The following is a 13,896-nucleotide window of genomic DNA, read 5'->3' as shown; positions in this document are numbered from 1 at the left end:
TGTGTGTGTGTGTGTGTGTGTGTGTGTGTGTGTGTGTGTGTGTGTGTGTGTGTGTGTGTGTGTGTGTGTGTGTGTGTGCACGTGCACGTGCACATGCACGCTCCTGTGTGTCTGTCTGTCGGACTGTCTGTCTGTTTGTATAGAGAGTGAAAGAGTGGTGTCATTATGTGTAATTTGTGTGCATAATAGAAGTTCATATCGTTGCTGTCGGGCAGAAACCTCCTATCTCCGTATTTCAACTTTTTGTGTAAATTAACACCCTACTTGACAAAAGCATCAAAAGTAGCAGATGTACAAGCTCGAAACGCAGCGCAATCTAATACTTTTGCTGCTTTTGAATTTGAATCCTGAAAAGTGTTTTGGACATATGAGGTTTCCACCCGACAGAGACGATATATTTTTGTACATGAGACGGCAAGAGATGAAGAAATAGAAAAGTAGACAGTGTTTAGTGGTAAAGCTTGCAATGCAACACACTCAGGTGTGTTTATACTCACAAGTATGTATTGGACACGCACATTCACACACAAACACATGCACAAACAAGTGCACACAGACAGAGTGTACATATTGATATTATACATGCATATTCACATGATTACGCAACTGTCAACCCATCTGTGTTGCCATGGTACTGAGCTGATGAAAAGGACAAAGGAGAGAGAGAAAGACAGAAAGAGAGAAGGGATGCGGGAATGGTGGAGAGAGTGGGAGAGAGGCAGAAAATGGACAGATGAGTCCTTCCACTAGTCAGTGTAATTATAACAAGAGCCTATCGGTGCTGAGAGAGGAAGTGAGACAAGAGGAATGAGAGTGACAGAGGTGGATAGATATGCAGTAGCTGGAATAGTTAATGGATGAGAATATCCTGTGGTACAGGAGGCCACTGGAACCTTCCTCTGGTGTTGAAAATATAGAAATAAATAGGCATATTGCAACAACAAATTTGACCCTGGTGTTGGGTAGCACACTGTTAGTAGGAGCCTAGCTCCTGTTTCTGTACCGCTTGATGTACAAATACACCCCCTGGACATGCTACTAGCTATGTCACCGGCACTTACCCCCAATCCAACCATTGATGCACCAAGCAGGGAGAAAGTGGGTACCATTTTTATAGTCTATGTTATGACTCTGCCGGTATTGAACCCTGACCTCCCAGTCTCAGGGTGGACACTCTAATAATAATACAACTTTATTTATATAGCACCTTTCAAAACTGGGTTACAAAGTACTTTACAAAGGAAACAACAAAAGAAAGCAACACACAAAACAAAACAATCATTAAAAACTATGCAGAAAAATATGCAAATAAATAAGGACATACTACCTTCATACTGGTGAAAGACCAGCTGAGATAGATTAGAATCAAGAGGAATGGGCATTAAAAGCTAATCTATAAAAGTGGGTTTTAAGGAGCGATTTAAAACGGGGGACAGACTCATCAAGCCTGATATCCAGGGGCAGGGCATTCCAAAGGGTAGGGGCTCTGAAGGCAAAGGCCACACGACCTTTGGTATTTAACTGACCTTTTAACCACCAGGCCACTGATCTGTTTGGTTGACAATGTCAATAAAGTGAATTTGAAGCAGAAAACGCACCAGATGTATTTATTGTAGTTCAGGCACTGTTGCAATTACCTCTCTCTTGAGGGAGACTTAAAACGTACAGATTGTTGCTTCAACATCTCTGTCATGGCTTCATTTGAATGGATCTTCTGATGAATATGGAGAGATGATGTACAGTATGTGCAGATGGATGGGTGAGGATGGAGTGAACAGTGTTCTGTATTTCTTTGTTTTCAGGTGTCCCATGAATTTGCCATCAACTTCAACCCCACCAACCCTTTTTGTTTAGGTGAGCTTTCCTTTGCATTTTATGTGTAATTTCTTTTAGAAAGACAGCCTGGGGAATGTTGAGGCAAACAGTGGATACAAGGGTGCTGGGCCACTGACAGTATGGGCAGGAACCGTTCCATAGAGCGCTCACCCAGGGGCACACATCAATAGTGTACCGAAGTCCTGATGTCAACACCACGCCCCCGGGTCATGAAGAATTTTACCCATTAAAAATCCCATTTGACTGTTTTGACTGTGTTCCAAAAACCAAAAATGAGTCCTTTTGGTTTTTTTTACTAGACCCTTGCCCTTTGGGCATTGGCCTACTCGGGACCACACAAGTCGGGAATGATGCAAGTCGGGATTGATGCGAGTTTGTCCCATATATGGAGTTATATTTTAGCATAAAAGGAGGTACATATATGGAGGTACTCCATATATGTACAGATATGCCCATATATGGGCATATACTGATGATATCATAGATCTCCATATATGGGCATTACATATAGGCATGTCCAGTATGGAGATCCGGTTGTCCAGAATCACCGATCCGACAGATATGCCCATATTTGGGCATATACTGATGCCATCAGGAATATCCATAAATGGGCACAAAAAGGGACACAGGCAGACCGGCAGACAGACGGGTACTCTGGCACGGGTACAACAGGTTTTGCATAACCGGGTTGGGCATGCATTTCCAACTTACATTGTTCCCGACTTGCATCGTTCCCGGGTAGGCTGGTGACCAGTCTAGTAATAGTAATTCCAAAGTTATAACTTACAGTTGTGACTGTTCTCCTCCACCATATAGCGCTGTAGTTGGTTTGTGTGACATGTTGTATTTGATACAGACTGTATCAAATATAACTAAATACCATAAATGACACAGAGCCATCCCTGACAAAATAGCTGGACGCTTTTTTTCTGGAACACAATTATTAATAATTGATTTAAAAAAAAAGTCAATGGGAGTTTTTTTATTTGAAAAAATATTTATGACACAGGGGGTGTCATTTTAACTTTAGACTTCGGTATACTAGTCTATATAGCGTCCATGTGTGAAACAAACATGGCGACTGACTGCTACAAGTATGTTATGCCAACAAAAGCTGTGTGTTGGATTTGTTTATTTTGTGCAGTGTACAGGCAATGTTTTGTTACATTTCTCTTCCATTTTTGCTGGTAGATAATTTTGGTTCCCACCCAGTTACAAAAACACAGATGAACTCCGGTCCACTCTTGTCACTACTCAATGATAACATACATTTAAATAAATGATCTGACCATGCATCTGAAAATATTTCGCCCCTGGTGTGTTAGGACCATAATTGTAGTGAGACTAACACTTTTACCAATTTTAACAAACTTGTTCAAACTGGTGTATTTATAACAATAAGTGTGCTCTGTCTGTGTGTCTCCTGTAGGTGTGGAAGGTATAGCCCAGGCTTACTCTACCTGCCTCCCTCACATCCGTTTCTACGGTCCTACTAACTTTTCTCCCATCATCAACCACGTGGCGCGCTTTGCCTCCCAGGCCCTGCAGCAGGAAAGGGCAGCTGTAAGTGATAATGTTGGCCTATATCTGCTACACACTGAGCCACAGAGTCATTCTGCGTCTCTGCAGAGATGCAGAGTGACTGTCCTCTGTCAGCCTCTCATTCTGTCCTCTCTGCATGCTGGCTTTAAAAGTGTATTTTAAAGTTGACCACTTGAACCCCAGCATCCTTATTGTGGGGGAGCTCTTTGCCAAAAATAGCCGATCTACAAGCTCACAACGCGTCGCTTTTCGACGTGTTGTGAGCTTGTAGATCAGCATTTTTTTTTGGCAAAGAGATTTGATGTTGACGGAAAAAAAGTGGTCCATGTATACAGAGCCAACTCAGGTCCAGTTTACTAAGTCTAGAGGGTGTAAGTGATTAAAGAGTAACAGTGCTTGAGTTGGCTTGCAAAACTTATTTTGACCTGAAGAGTGTGAGATTTGAACACATAATTCCCATAGCTTGCCAGAGCAAAGAAGTGTGTGGGTGTGGGGTGGCTACCTTTCAGCAAAATAATTTATTTCACTGTACTCCAGCCAAGGACCTTTCTATTTGAAGTGTTAAAAAAAAAGAGCTAGTGGCTCTAGGCTACAATATAAAACTCATAGTGCCAAAGAGCCTGAATAAATTAATAAGCTTTGTGTTGTTGCTCACAGTCTCTCAAACACATTAACTAAACACATTGAATGACACAGCATTAATTGATGCCAATACATTCCTCATCACATTCAACTCATTATTTAATCTCAGTTGACCCATCATTATTGCCGGTCCCGGGGGACGGCCAATATGAGTCCATGTCGCTTACAGACTGGCTGGGTAACTGACTTGCCATTGTTGAACATGCATAATATGTGAGAAATGGTCCCGCCAGCAGGCTATGGGATATAGTATATCCTCTGTTGGCCTAACAAAAAACTAGCCAATTAATAGCCGAGTAATCGTCGCTCCGGACCATGGGACTAACGAAAAAGCTGATGAGAATAATGGCTGCTCATCTGGGGACAATCTCTATTCCACCTATACAGTCGCTAGTTGCTCAATCTTGATTAATTTCACATGTACAACGGTTAGTTTAAAAGCCTGACATCTGTTGTCTGAACATTCATGAAATACTTTTGCGCTCTAGCTATTACTGTACATAATGCTTCTAGCAATGCTTCTAATTAGTGTGGTTGCCCGAATAGGGCAACCAGACTATAGTACTCTATAAACTTTCTTTATTCTTCTTCTAGATAAACTTTATTTTGTCGCGCTACTCCTCCCACAGTTTTTTTCCCCCAATTTCGTGCCATATGTCAAATTGACCAGCTTCATCGGGAATCACAGGCTTGTACTTTGCTAAGAGATACGTTGTACAGTTTAATTGATATTGATTTATTAGTGCATTAAATTTCCCCATCCACTTTAATGGGAAAATGAAAAAACTCAAATTCTGAAGTATTTTTTTCTCAGAAACCGTAAGGGCTAGAGTTACAAGACTTGGAGGGGAGGTTCATAATTTAGTGTGAAATTATTTAAAAAATAATTATATCATTCGGCCACATGGTGGCGCTATAAAATCCCACTTTACGTTTTGGCCTATAACTCTTGAACCTTAGGTCGTAGAATAAAAATATCCCCCCCCTAGATTCCTTGGGTCATGACGCAACTCCCTATATAGGCCACGCCCATTTGCGTCTGGATAGATTTTCCGCCATTTAGAATTTTCCCTTTCCCACATATTTTGTCCAAATCTCACAAAAATCGGTACACATGATCTCTGGACCCATGCAATAAACACCTCCAAATTTTGATAGTCCTTACCGTTCGTCCGTAATTGGCTTCCAAAGTTAGTGGGAGGGGCCCGTTTTACATTTTTTATGTGCGTGTGTGGAGGGACATGCAGTGCACACATAACACAGTATGGCTATATGTGGCCCATCAGAACATCATACATGTTGCTTAAGCTCCATCCCAATTACACAAAATTTAACAACTCAAATGTTGTTGCCTAATGTTCACCTATTATGCCCAGAACAGGGACGCTACGGTGCTGTATATGTGGTTAAGAACATTTGAAGAGAAGAAAAGAACACAAAGCTGGTTAACCAAATTCCTGGTTACCTCTAGTTGGCAGAGCAACCAATCGATAAGCAGTTCAGAACTACTTGTTCTAGAACATTCTACACAGGAACTTCTAAGTGAGCATGCTGTTTATGGTGCTGACAAACCAGCTGTCCTGCTGTGTGCTATTCTTACTCTCGCTCCGTTCACTGTTGGTTGCATGCTCAAGCTGTGTTCCATGCATCGGGTTAAAAGTGAAGCTTTTGAACAGCATAACTGGTGGTGCTGGATACTGTTGTGTTAGTGCCATGCTTTGTCCTATGAGTTACACAGGAAATAGAAGCCATAACATTGCCTATGATTGTGTCCTGTCAATTATATCATACCCACTTGGCTTCAAAGGGCATGAAGCCCTTAAAGGTTTCATGACGTTCAGTTTTACCACACATTAAAAGTCTTTGTCATGGTCCTTCAAACGTGTATAGAAAGTTTTAACAAAAAATTCAATTTGTCCACACAAGGCATACAATCCCCCAGACCTTTCTGGTGTCAGTGCAATGCTATGGCCATTGAGAACCGCAGAGAATGAACGACCCCCGCAACACACTGCCGTCCACATACTGCTGTGCCTGCCAGCTGTACCGATTCCACTGCTGTGTGTCAAAAGCCGGAATCATCAATTGTGTTGCCGATAAACCTTGACGTTAAAAACATACCATTGTAATATGGTGTCCTGTGGAGGTAAAAAAAAAAACTCACCCTAAATCAAGCACATAGCCTACAGCTTCTCTGTACAGTACACAGTAAAGTACTCACTGGTACATATCCATTAGGTTACATTTTTACACTCTCAGAGTTAAATGAACACTCTAAATTTTGCAGTGTGTATCCAATAGCTTTTCCTCCTGCCTATATCTGAGGGTAATAGCTGGGTATCACTATGCTCCCACACAGATTTTTGTCCCTAATTGCACCCTGCCACCCTTTAGAGAACAGGAAAATAGACAAAAGACTTTGTATTGTTCAGTATTCTCAGTGTTTCAGGGGCTATTTTTTGCTTAATGTAAGAGTCTTTGTTGTTTTATAATATGAGTTCAAGCAGGTTGAAGGCAGGGAGCGGACAATGCGATGTGACATAAGCAGATGTCGATTACATACAGGGGTCGAGGGAAGGCTAGTGTGTGTGTGCGTGCGTGCGATGCGTTGATGCGTCAGTGGGCACGTTGGAATAAGAGGGCGGTCTGCACAAATCTACAGCTATACTCAGTCAATGTACTCATTCTTTGGATAATGAGAAAACCTGCATGTGTGTGTGTATGTGTGTGTGTGTGTGTGTGTGTGTGTGTGTGTGTGTGTGTGTGTGTGTGTGTGTGTGTGTGTGTGTGTGTGTGTGTGTGTGTGTGTGTGTGTGTGTGTGTGTGTGTGTGTGTGTGTGTTACTGTGTTCCTTCAGTTTGTGCAGATGCACTGCAACGCTATGGACTGCCCTCTAGACTGTGTCACACCGTGTGTCCCTGTCTGTCTGTGTGGTAATGATTCACTAATGAGCGCAGCTGCTGGCACATTAAAGACACAGACTTCAGAGCCCTTTTGCTCTGTGTGTGTGTGCACGTGTGTGTGTGTGTGTGCTCGCACGTGCGTGTGTGTGTAGGCCATGGTTGTGTGACATGGAGCCTCTTGTTCTGTATGTCTCTGCAGAGCTGTGTGTGTGTGCGTATGTACAGTATTTGTGTGTTATGCCTAATTTATGCCCCATCGTGCAGCGGTGTCGCATACGGAAATAACAAATAACAATAACATAAATAATGATTTACAAGCTCACAATGCATCGCATCCATGGCACATTCTGAGCTTGTAAATCTGCAATTTTGAGAGCGTGGCAACAACTGCGTACAATGAAGTATGAATCGGTATGCGACACGGATGTGTTTTTTTAACCACCTGAACCCTAGCATCTCTATTCTCTGGGATAACATTCAGCAAAAATAGCCAATCTACAAGCTCACAACGTGTTGCCTTACGATGCGTTGTGAGCTTGTAGATTGGTTATTTTCGGTGAAGATATTTAGTGAACAGCTAAAACAGGAGGGGGCCTAGTATAGAGCCCTTGTGACACACGACGCACGCACACACAAACACACGCACGCACGCACGCACGCATGCACAGACAGAAACCACTGCTCACAGACAACTCTTTACAGTAGCTTACTGGACTATTTCTAGCACTATTGTGTGCATTTGTTGTAAATGGTATTCCTTTCTACAGTGCCTTTATCCCAAGCACTTTACAATATGCATTACATTCACACATCCACACTGACAACTCTACCCCTTGAGCCACTGCCATTGTTTTTCGTTTATGTTGCCCTTTTTCATGTTTTAATGGCATTTTGTGTTTATGTGTCCTTTGAACACTAGTTGAGATCCTAGTGTGATTTACATCCCTCTTCATACTGAATATTATCACTGTATACATTACACTACAGAAACGTAGTAGTTCGTCCATGCACAGCCATACATATCTCCCTTGGTACTGTTTATACAGTATCTGCATAGAAACAATCTAAGTGTATATATACAGTAGCTCACATCTTTTAACAACCACACCAAACCCCACAGCTACACTAAATAAAAACATAAAAAACAAACAAATAAAGTTGTACGGTAGATACATGTTTGTTTTATTTTTTTGTTTTGTTTTGCAGCTAAATTAGCCTCTCTGTCCCAGCATAATTAACATGCATTCTAGCGAACACAGCATGATTGCCATGCTTTATCCCGCTTTCTTCATAAACCTTTCTCTCTGCCTCCTTTTCTCCTCTAGCTCTCAGTCTCATTGTTGTCTCATTCTGTCCTCTTCTTTATTTATTTCCTTCAGCCGATGTGTGAAGCTAGAACCACATGGCAGAATGCTGAACATCGATATAACTTGTTAAATCAACACGTATGCTTAATTCATACCCTGTCATGTGGCGTTGTTGCTTGTCAAAAATAGCAGATTTACAAGCTCACAACGCGTCACATCAGGCTACTTTGCACTTCTACTGTCTGTTGCGTTTTGTGTTACTTTGGCACTTATGACGCTTTGTGACAGTGCTTCCCTGCAGGGCATGGCACTCGTGAAAGCAATTTCTTGCCTTGCCTGTGTGTCCTGCTTTGCGGTAACCAGATATTCTCCTCCACAGTACCTTGCATTATCCCATTTTCCAAAGCCTAATCCTTTTTCCCAGGTTTTTACAACTTCTCTGCTTTTCTATCCCTGCACTTTTCAGTCCAATTCTTTCATCCCCCTTTCTCTCCTCTTCATGCCTTCCTCTTTATCTGTCTTGCACTGGGGACAGATGGCATGATCGGTCATATGAATGAAGTGCAACAGAATGAAAAAAGAGAAAGACTACGTCTATTTCTGTGTTCTCTCCTTTGTGCACTTGTTTTTCTATCCCTTCCATCTGTAATGACTCAGAACAGATCAAAGCACCAGGCACAGAGAAAGGCTCGGGATATAAAGTCAAATGCAAAAAGCATGTTTTTATTGCCTGATAAACAGGTGGTCATACACGTGTAAGCAGTCCAAATGCAGGTGAACAAATCCAAACAGGGAGATGACAAAAATCCAAATCACAGCACAAAGTGAAGTTCACAAAAACATGAGAAATCAGTCTGACCAACGAAAGCGAATCAAATATTAAACGTGATCAAACAAGGGAAAACAAACACACGGAATAAGGCTGGTGAGTGATGATGAACACAAGATAGATCATAGACAGTCTGACAGAGAACAGAGGGGAACGGGCTGGTATGTATACAAGGTATACTGATTATGAAAGTATTTGCATGTGGGTAATTGAATGAGCGGAGGACACGCATTACAAAGAAAGTAACTGATGCAACCATTTTGATGTGACATTTTCATTACATCTGAAGAGTTCAACATTAGGGAACATTGACGAGTGCCCTATCTTTGTGCATTACAGTCACCCAATCACACACGCATTCACACACCCACGGCAGAGGAAACCATGCATGGCACAAACCTGCTCATCGGGAGCAATTAGGGGTTCAGTGTCTTGCTCAAGGACACTTCAACACTAACTCTAGGGAGCCCAGGATCGAACTGGGAACCTTCTGGTTCCCAAACGCCCGCTGTACCTCCTGAGCCAGTGCCGCGTTGAAGCCAATGCATGCCGAAGCGTCAAACGTGTCAATTTCCCATGTTGTCTTGTGGGTTGCAGGCAGTGCAGGATTTTTGTGTAGTTTGTTTGACTTATGTTGGAGTGGCTGTCTCTGTGGAAGAAAACTGCAAGCAAAATGCCTGTCAATTCAACCACAGAACTTCTTTCCTATTGGCTAACACAAAGTTCACCAATGTTGCATTGAAAGCGTTATATCAAAATGCAGCGACCCAATGCTCCAGCCCCTTCCTCCTCCCCCTTGCTCCAATAGAATGGAAGTGAACGGGATGCTTATGCTTCTGAAGCGTGTGTATGTGTCCTTGGACAGGTGAAGAGCCTTGTAAACAGAGTTGCAACAACGGAGCTTGATCGTCACGTGATTCGTGTAGACCGCAGATATGTTATCCGATGTGTTGATTCCGATGTGATGCTAATATAAAATCTGATTCTTTAAATGTCTTAACTTTTAGAAGTGCACCACAAACTGTTTGTTCTGCTGCAACTCTCGTGCACTGCTAGTGGTCCATTGGAGTGAACAGAGTTGTTGCGACTCTCTTTTTACATAGCTCTGGTGAAGACTACACAGCCAAACAGTGCTACACAATAAAACTGGAAAAACACTATTAAAACACAACTACAAAATAAGTGTTTATAGGACATTACACCGTCTGTTCCAATTATTTTCCTACCGCATTTACACCTGTCTTCAGCCTACATCATTATGAATCATGAATGATAGCAGTTGTCATATAATTCACTAATTATATCATCCTCAACATCTTTTATCTGTCTTGCATCCTTCCTTCTCCTCATCTCTCTTTCCCTCTCTTGTCATCCCTCTACAGCAGTACTTCACTCTCCTCATCATTACGGATGGTGTTATCAGTGACATGGACGAGACGCGTCACGCCGTCGTACAGGCTGCCAAGCTTCCCATGTCCATCATTATCATCGGTGTGGGCAACGCGGACTTCGCCGCCATGGAGTTCTTGGACGGAGACGCCAGTGTCCTGCGCTCCAACACGGGAGAGGAGGCAGTTCGTGACATTGTCCAGTTTGTCCCTTTCAGGGACTTCCGTAATGTGAGTATTCATAAAGAAATAAATCTGTACTTTTCTTTCTTTATTGTTTGACTGTCGAATACACATATTTCTTTGTACAAGCCTTAATCACACAGGCCTAAAGTGGAAACAATCAACTCCCCATGTCCTTAGACACTCAGTTGGGTTCTCTAGATATATTGACATGACACTCATGGGTGGCAAACCTCGCACCGGAAGTTTGATGAAATACATTGCAGTGGATGGAGCCGGCTGTACCAGCTCATGAACAAACATTATTTTGAACGATTGCGACCTTTGTCATATAATCTTTGAGTGCTCGGACAAAAAAGTATAATGAAGAAGGTGCTCTTTGGTTGGACACTCAAAACGTGCAACAAAGGAAAATAAACCAAGGCACTCTTCTGGTGAAAAAGTTAAAAGCCTTTATTAAGGTGGCTATTTCATTGAATTGAATTGAGTTAAAAACTGTGACGGGGATAACCCACTCGTAGCGGCCCCACAGCCTTCTTCAGGGTATGCAAATTATGTACTTCATTTGCTTAAACTCATGCCTGTCACTGTGTGTGTGTGTATGTGTGTGTGTGTGTGTGTGTGTGTGTGTGTGTGTGTGTGTGTGTGTGTGTGTGTGTGGGTGGGGGTGTGTGTGTGTGTGTGTGTGTGTGTGTGTGTGTTTTATTTCTCAGGCTCCAAAGGAGACTCTAGCCAAGTCCGTGCTAGCTGAACTGCCTCAACAAGTCACCCAGTACTTCAAACAACGGAATATGTCGCCTTCCAACGCAGCACCAGAGTGAGAAGCCCTGGAGACCATAAGTGTATATTATACAACGTTATAATATAAATTGCCAAAATGTGTTTTCTCATTGTTGAAAACTCTATGCTATGAAAGTGTGTAGATCAGCTGTATTTGTGAACAAAAAAACAATTTGCAGACACAAACATACAGTAAATCTGGTTCATCTACTTGCTAGGTTCTCACAATACAATTCAAAAAGGAATTGTATCCACTTGAATAGGTCTTCAATGAGACTATCAAAATTTAAATGCCATCTGTTTAATTAGTGTCTATAAAACAGGAAACAGTCTGTTGATAATGTAAAAAAATAAATAAAGGACCTTGCATGTGTGCAGTGGTGGCAGGTGTCTTGGAAAATACTTTATTATGCAGGTAAATTATGGTATTGAAATTATCGAGATCAAAGATCACAGCTTTATGCATGTGTATGTTACGTGATTGATACTGTGTGATACATACAATACTGTACTTGGTGTAAACTTGCTCCCAACTTCCCAAGTAAAAAAAATACTGTACTGTGGTTGAAATACCCCCACTTTGCCACCTGGATCCTTTTCAAATGATGCCTCAGATAAGAAGGCTGTATTCCATGTTCATGTTCTCGTGGTGAGTGGTAACATTTTGAGCCTGGACAAAGGCATGTGCTGAATGCACAATGCCTGCCTACAATATGTCCACTGCTTACATGTACAGCATAAGCGTACAATCTAACAGATGCACTACTGCACGACTGTTGCTCCAGCACTGAAGAGGAATTGTTCATTGTATAAATAAAACGTGCTTTATATTACATTATGCTTAATAAGTTCCATGTACCATAAAGAGAATAGTCTCTAGTGATAACACCAACACAAATACAGGATAGATATAGGATAGATACACAATGGAGAAGGCAGGGTGACTTCTACCATACTGTATATAGTATATACTGTACTGCTGGTTTTGGGGTCCATTTGCTGATTTGTAAAAAAAAAACGTATAATACTGTAGCCTGATATATACTTTGTCTTACGATGGTGTCAGACGCCAAAATAACAGATCTACAAGATGCGTTGTGAGCTTGTAGATTGGCTGTTTCTGGTATGCGACACTGTCATACAACAGGGTATAAATTGAGCATGACCTGCTGAAGATTTCACCTAATCCTGCATGTTGCAAATATCAACTCAGTTTACAAAACAATGCTGACAGTGACAAATGCATGTTTTTTTGTATTATGTATTCTAATTTTGTAAACAGTTTCTCTAAAGAAATTTTGTGAAATTACTGGAAAATAAGCTGAGTCAACACGTGGCAAAGAAGGTGTTTCAATTTAGAAGGCTATTACTTTACACTTTCCCGGTGCAGAATTGGGAGCTTTTGAAATGCATATATCGAATGTATATTTATAATGAAGTCATGACAAGCCAATAGACATATTTCTTAATGTGATCTTTTATGCAGTGCTCAAATGTGTACTCTGTTGTACTAATATGTGTATTGCTGTGTACCTTTGTACTGAACATGTTGCTATTTTTTTAAGTTGTGTCTATTTCCCCCTTTCAGGTCAATAAACTGAAAGAAATGTCAAACTGTGTATGAAGAAAAATAATTAACTGGTTTAGGATGATAACAAGACTTAGACAAAATAAAACCAGTTTTAACCCAATATAAACTAGATATGCCAATTTTTTTAAGGAAACATCTGTATTACTCTATTATTATAGGTTCTACCTTACTTGTCTTTTGGAAATGTGCCTCTTCTATTGCTTGCTTATCTAATGATTTAGAATTTTAGATGGACACTTGTACAATGATCAGTTGGCTGTTTGCTGAAAACCCTTACCTATTGAAAAGGGACTTGCAGATAAAACATGTCTTCAAACTATAGCTTTAAATTGTTAAAAACCAGGGCCTTTTGGGGGGCAACCGTTGCAATCGCCCCAGCTTCACATCTTTAGAGAAGGATGCTGCTTCAACCCTCGAATATGTGGATCCGATTTGTGTTTTGCCACAAGGAAGGCCAGAAAGATCATATTGGTGAGTTATTTTGTTGAAATATTTTAATTCAATTGGCAGTTTATAATGACATGAATTGTTTGGTTGCATATATGTGGTTTGTTTGTGCAATGTTATATGTAGTCTAAAGGAGTGGCACACTCAACTGACAAGATTTTTTTTAAAAAAGGGAACATCCACATCTACACACATTTATTTGTTGGTATGCATTGAAATAGGCATTTAATGTCATGCGGCTTGTAGTCTGTCATCACTACCGGGACCCTGGAGTACTCACCACGGGCCCCCACCCTCCCCCTTACCAGTCCTTTTCAAAGTATCATTTTGGAGCATGTAATTTGGCAAATATAACACGATTTTCCAAATAAAGAATTGTGGTCTCTCTTGTAGCAGCATTTGTCATAGCTCTATGAAAAGAGCTGATGTCAAACCCCCTGTTTAACCT

The 13,896-nt window shown here is 41.3% G+C and overlaps 1 protein-coding gene across 2 annotated transcripts in view; it reads left to right on the top strand.

Annotated features, from left to right (window-relative positions):
* Positions 1-13,024, top strand: part of cpne2 (copine II) — a 55,373-nt gene extending 42,349 nt beyond the window's left edge. For both annotated transcript variants that reach the window (XM_080437927.1, XM_080437926.1), the window contains exons 13-16: positions 1,803-1,854; positions 3,266-3,399; positions 10,442-10,678; positions 11,344-13,024. In XM_080437927.1, the coding sequence (XP_080294053.1) occupies positions 1,803-1,854; positions 3,266-3,399; positions 10,442-10,678; positions 11,344-11,451 (531 nt within the window). In that variant the 3' untranslated portion in view covers positions 11,452-13,024. The remainder of the gene's footprint in view (positions 1-1,802; positions 1,855-3,265; positions 3,400-10,441; positions 10,679-11,343) is intronic.
* Positions 13,025-13,896: the final 872 nt, after the last annotated feature.

This window comes from Gymnoscopelus braueri (genome assembly GCF_963280865.1).
Source record: "Gymnoscopelus braueri genome assembly, chromosome: 9".
NCBI lineage: Eukaryota > Metazoa > Chordata > Actinopteri > Myctophiformes > Myctophidae > Gymnoscopelus > Gymnoscopelus braueri.
The sequence above is the reverse complement of the archived record's forward strand: the minus strand, read 5'-3'. Positions and strand labels throughout refer to the sequence as shown.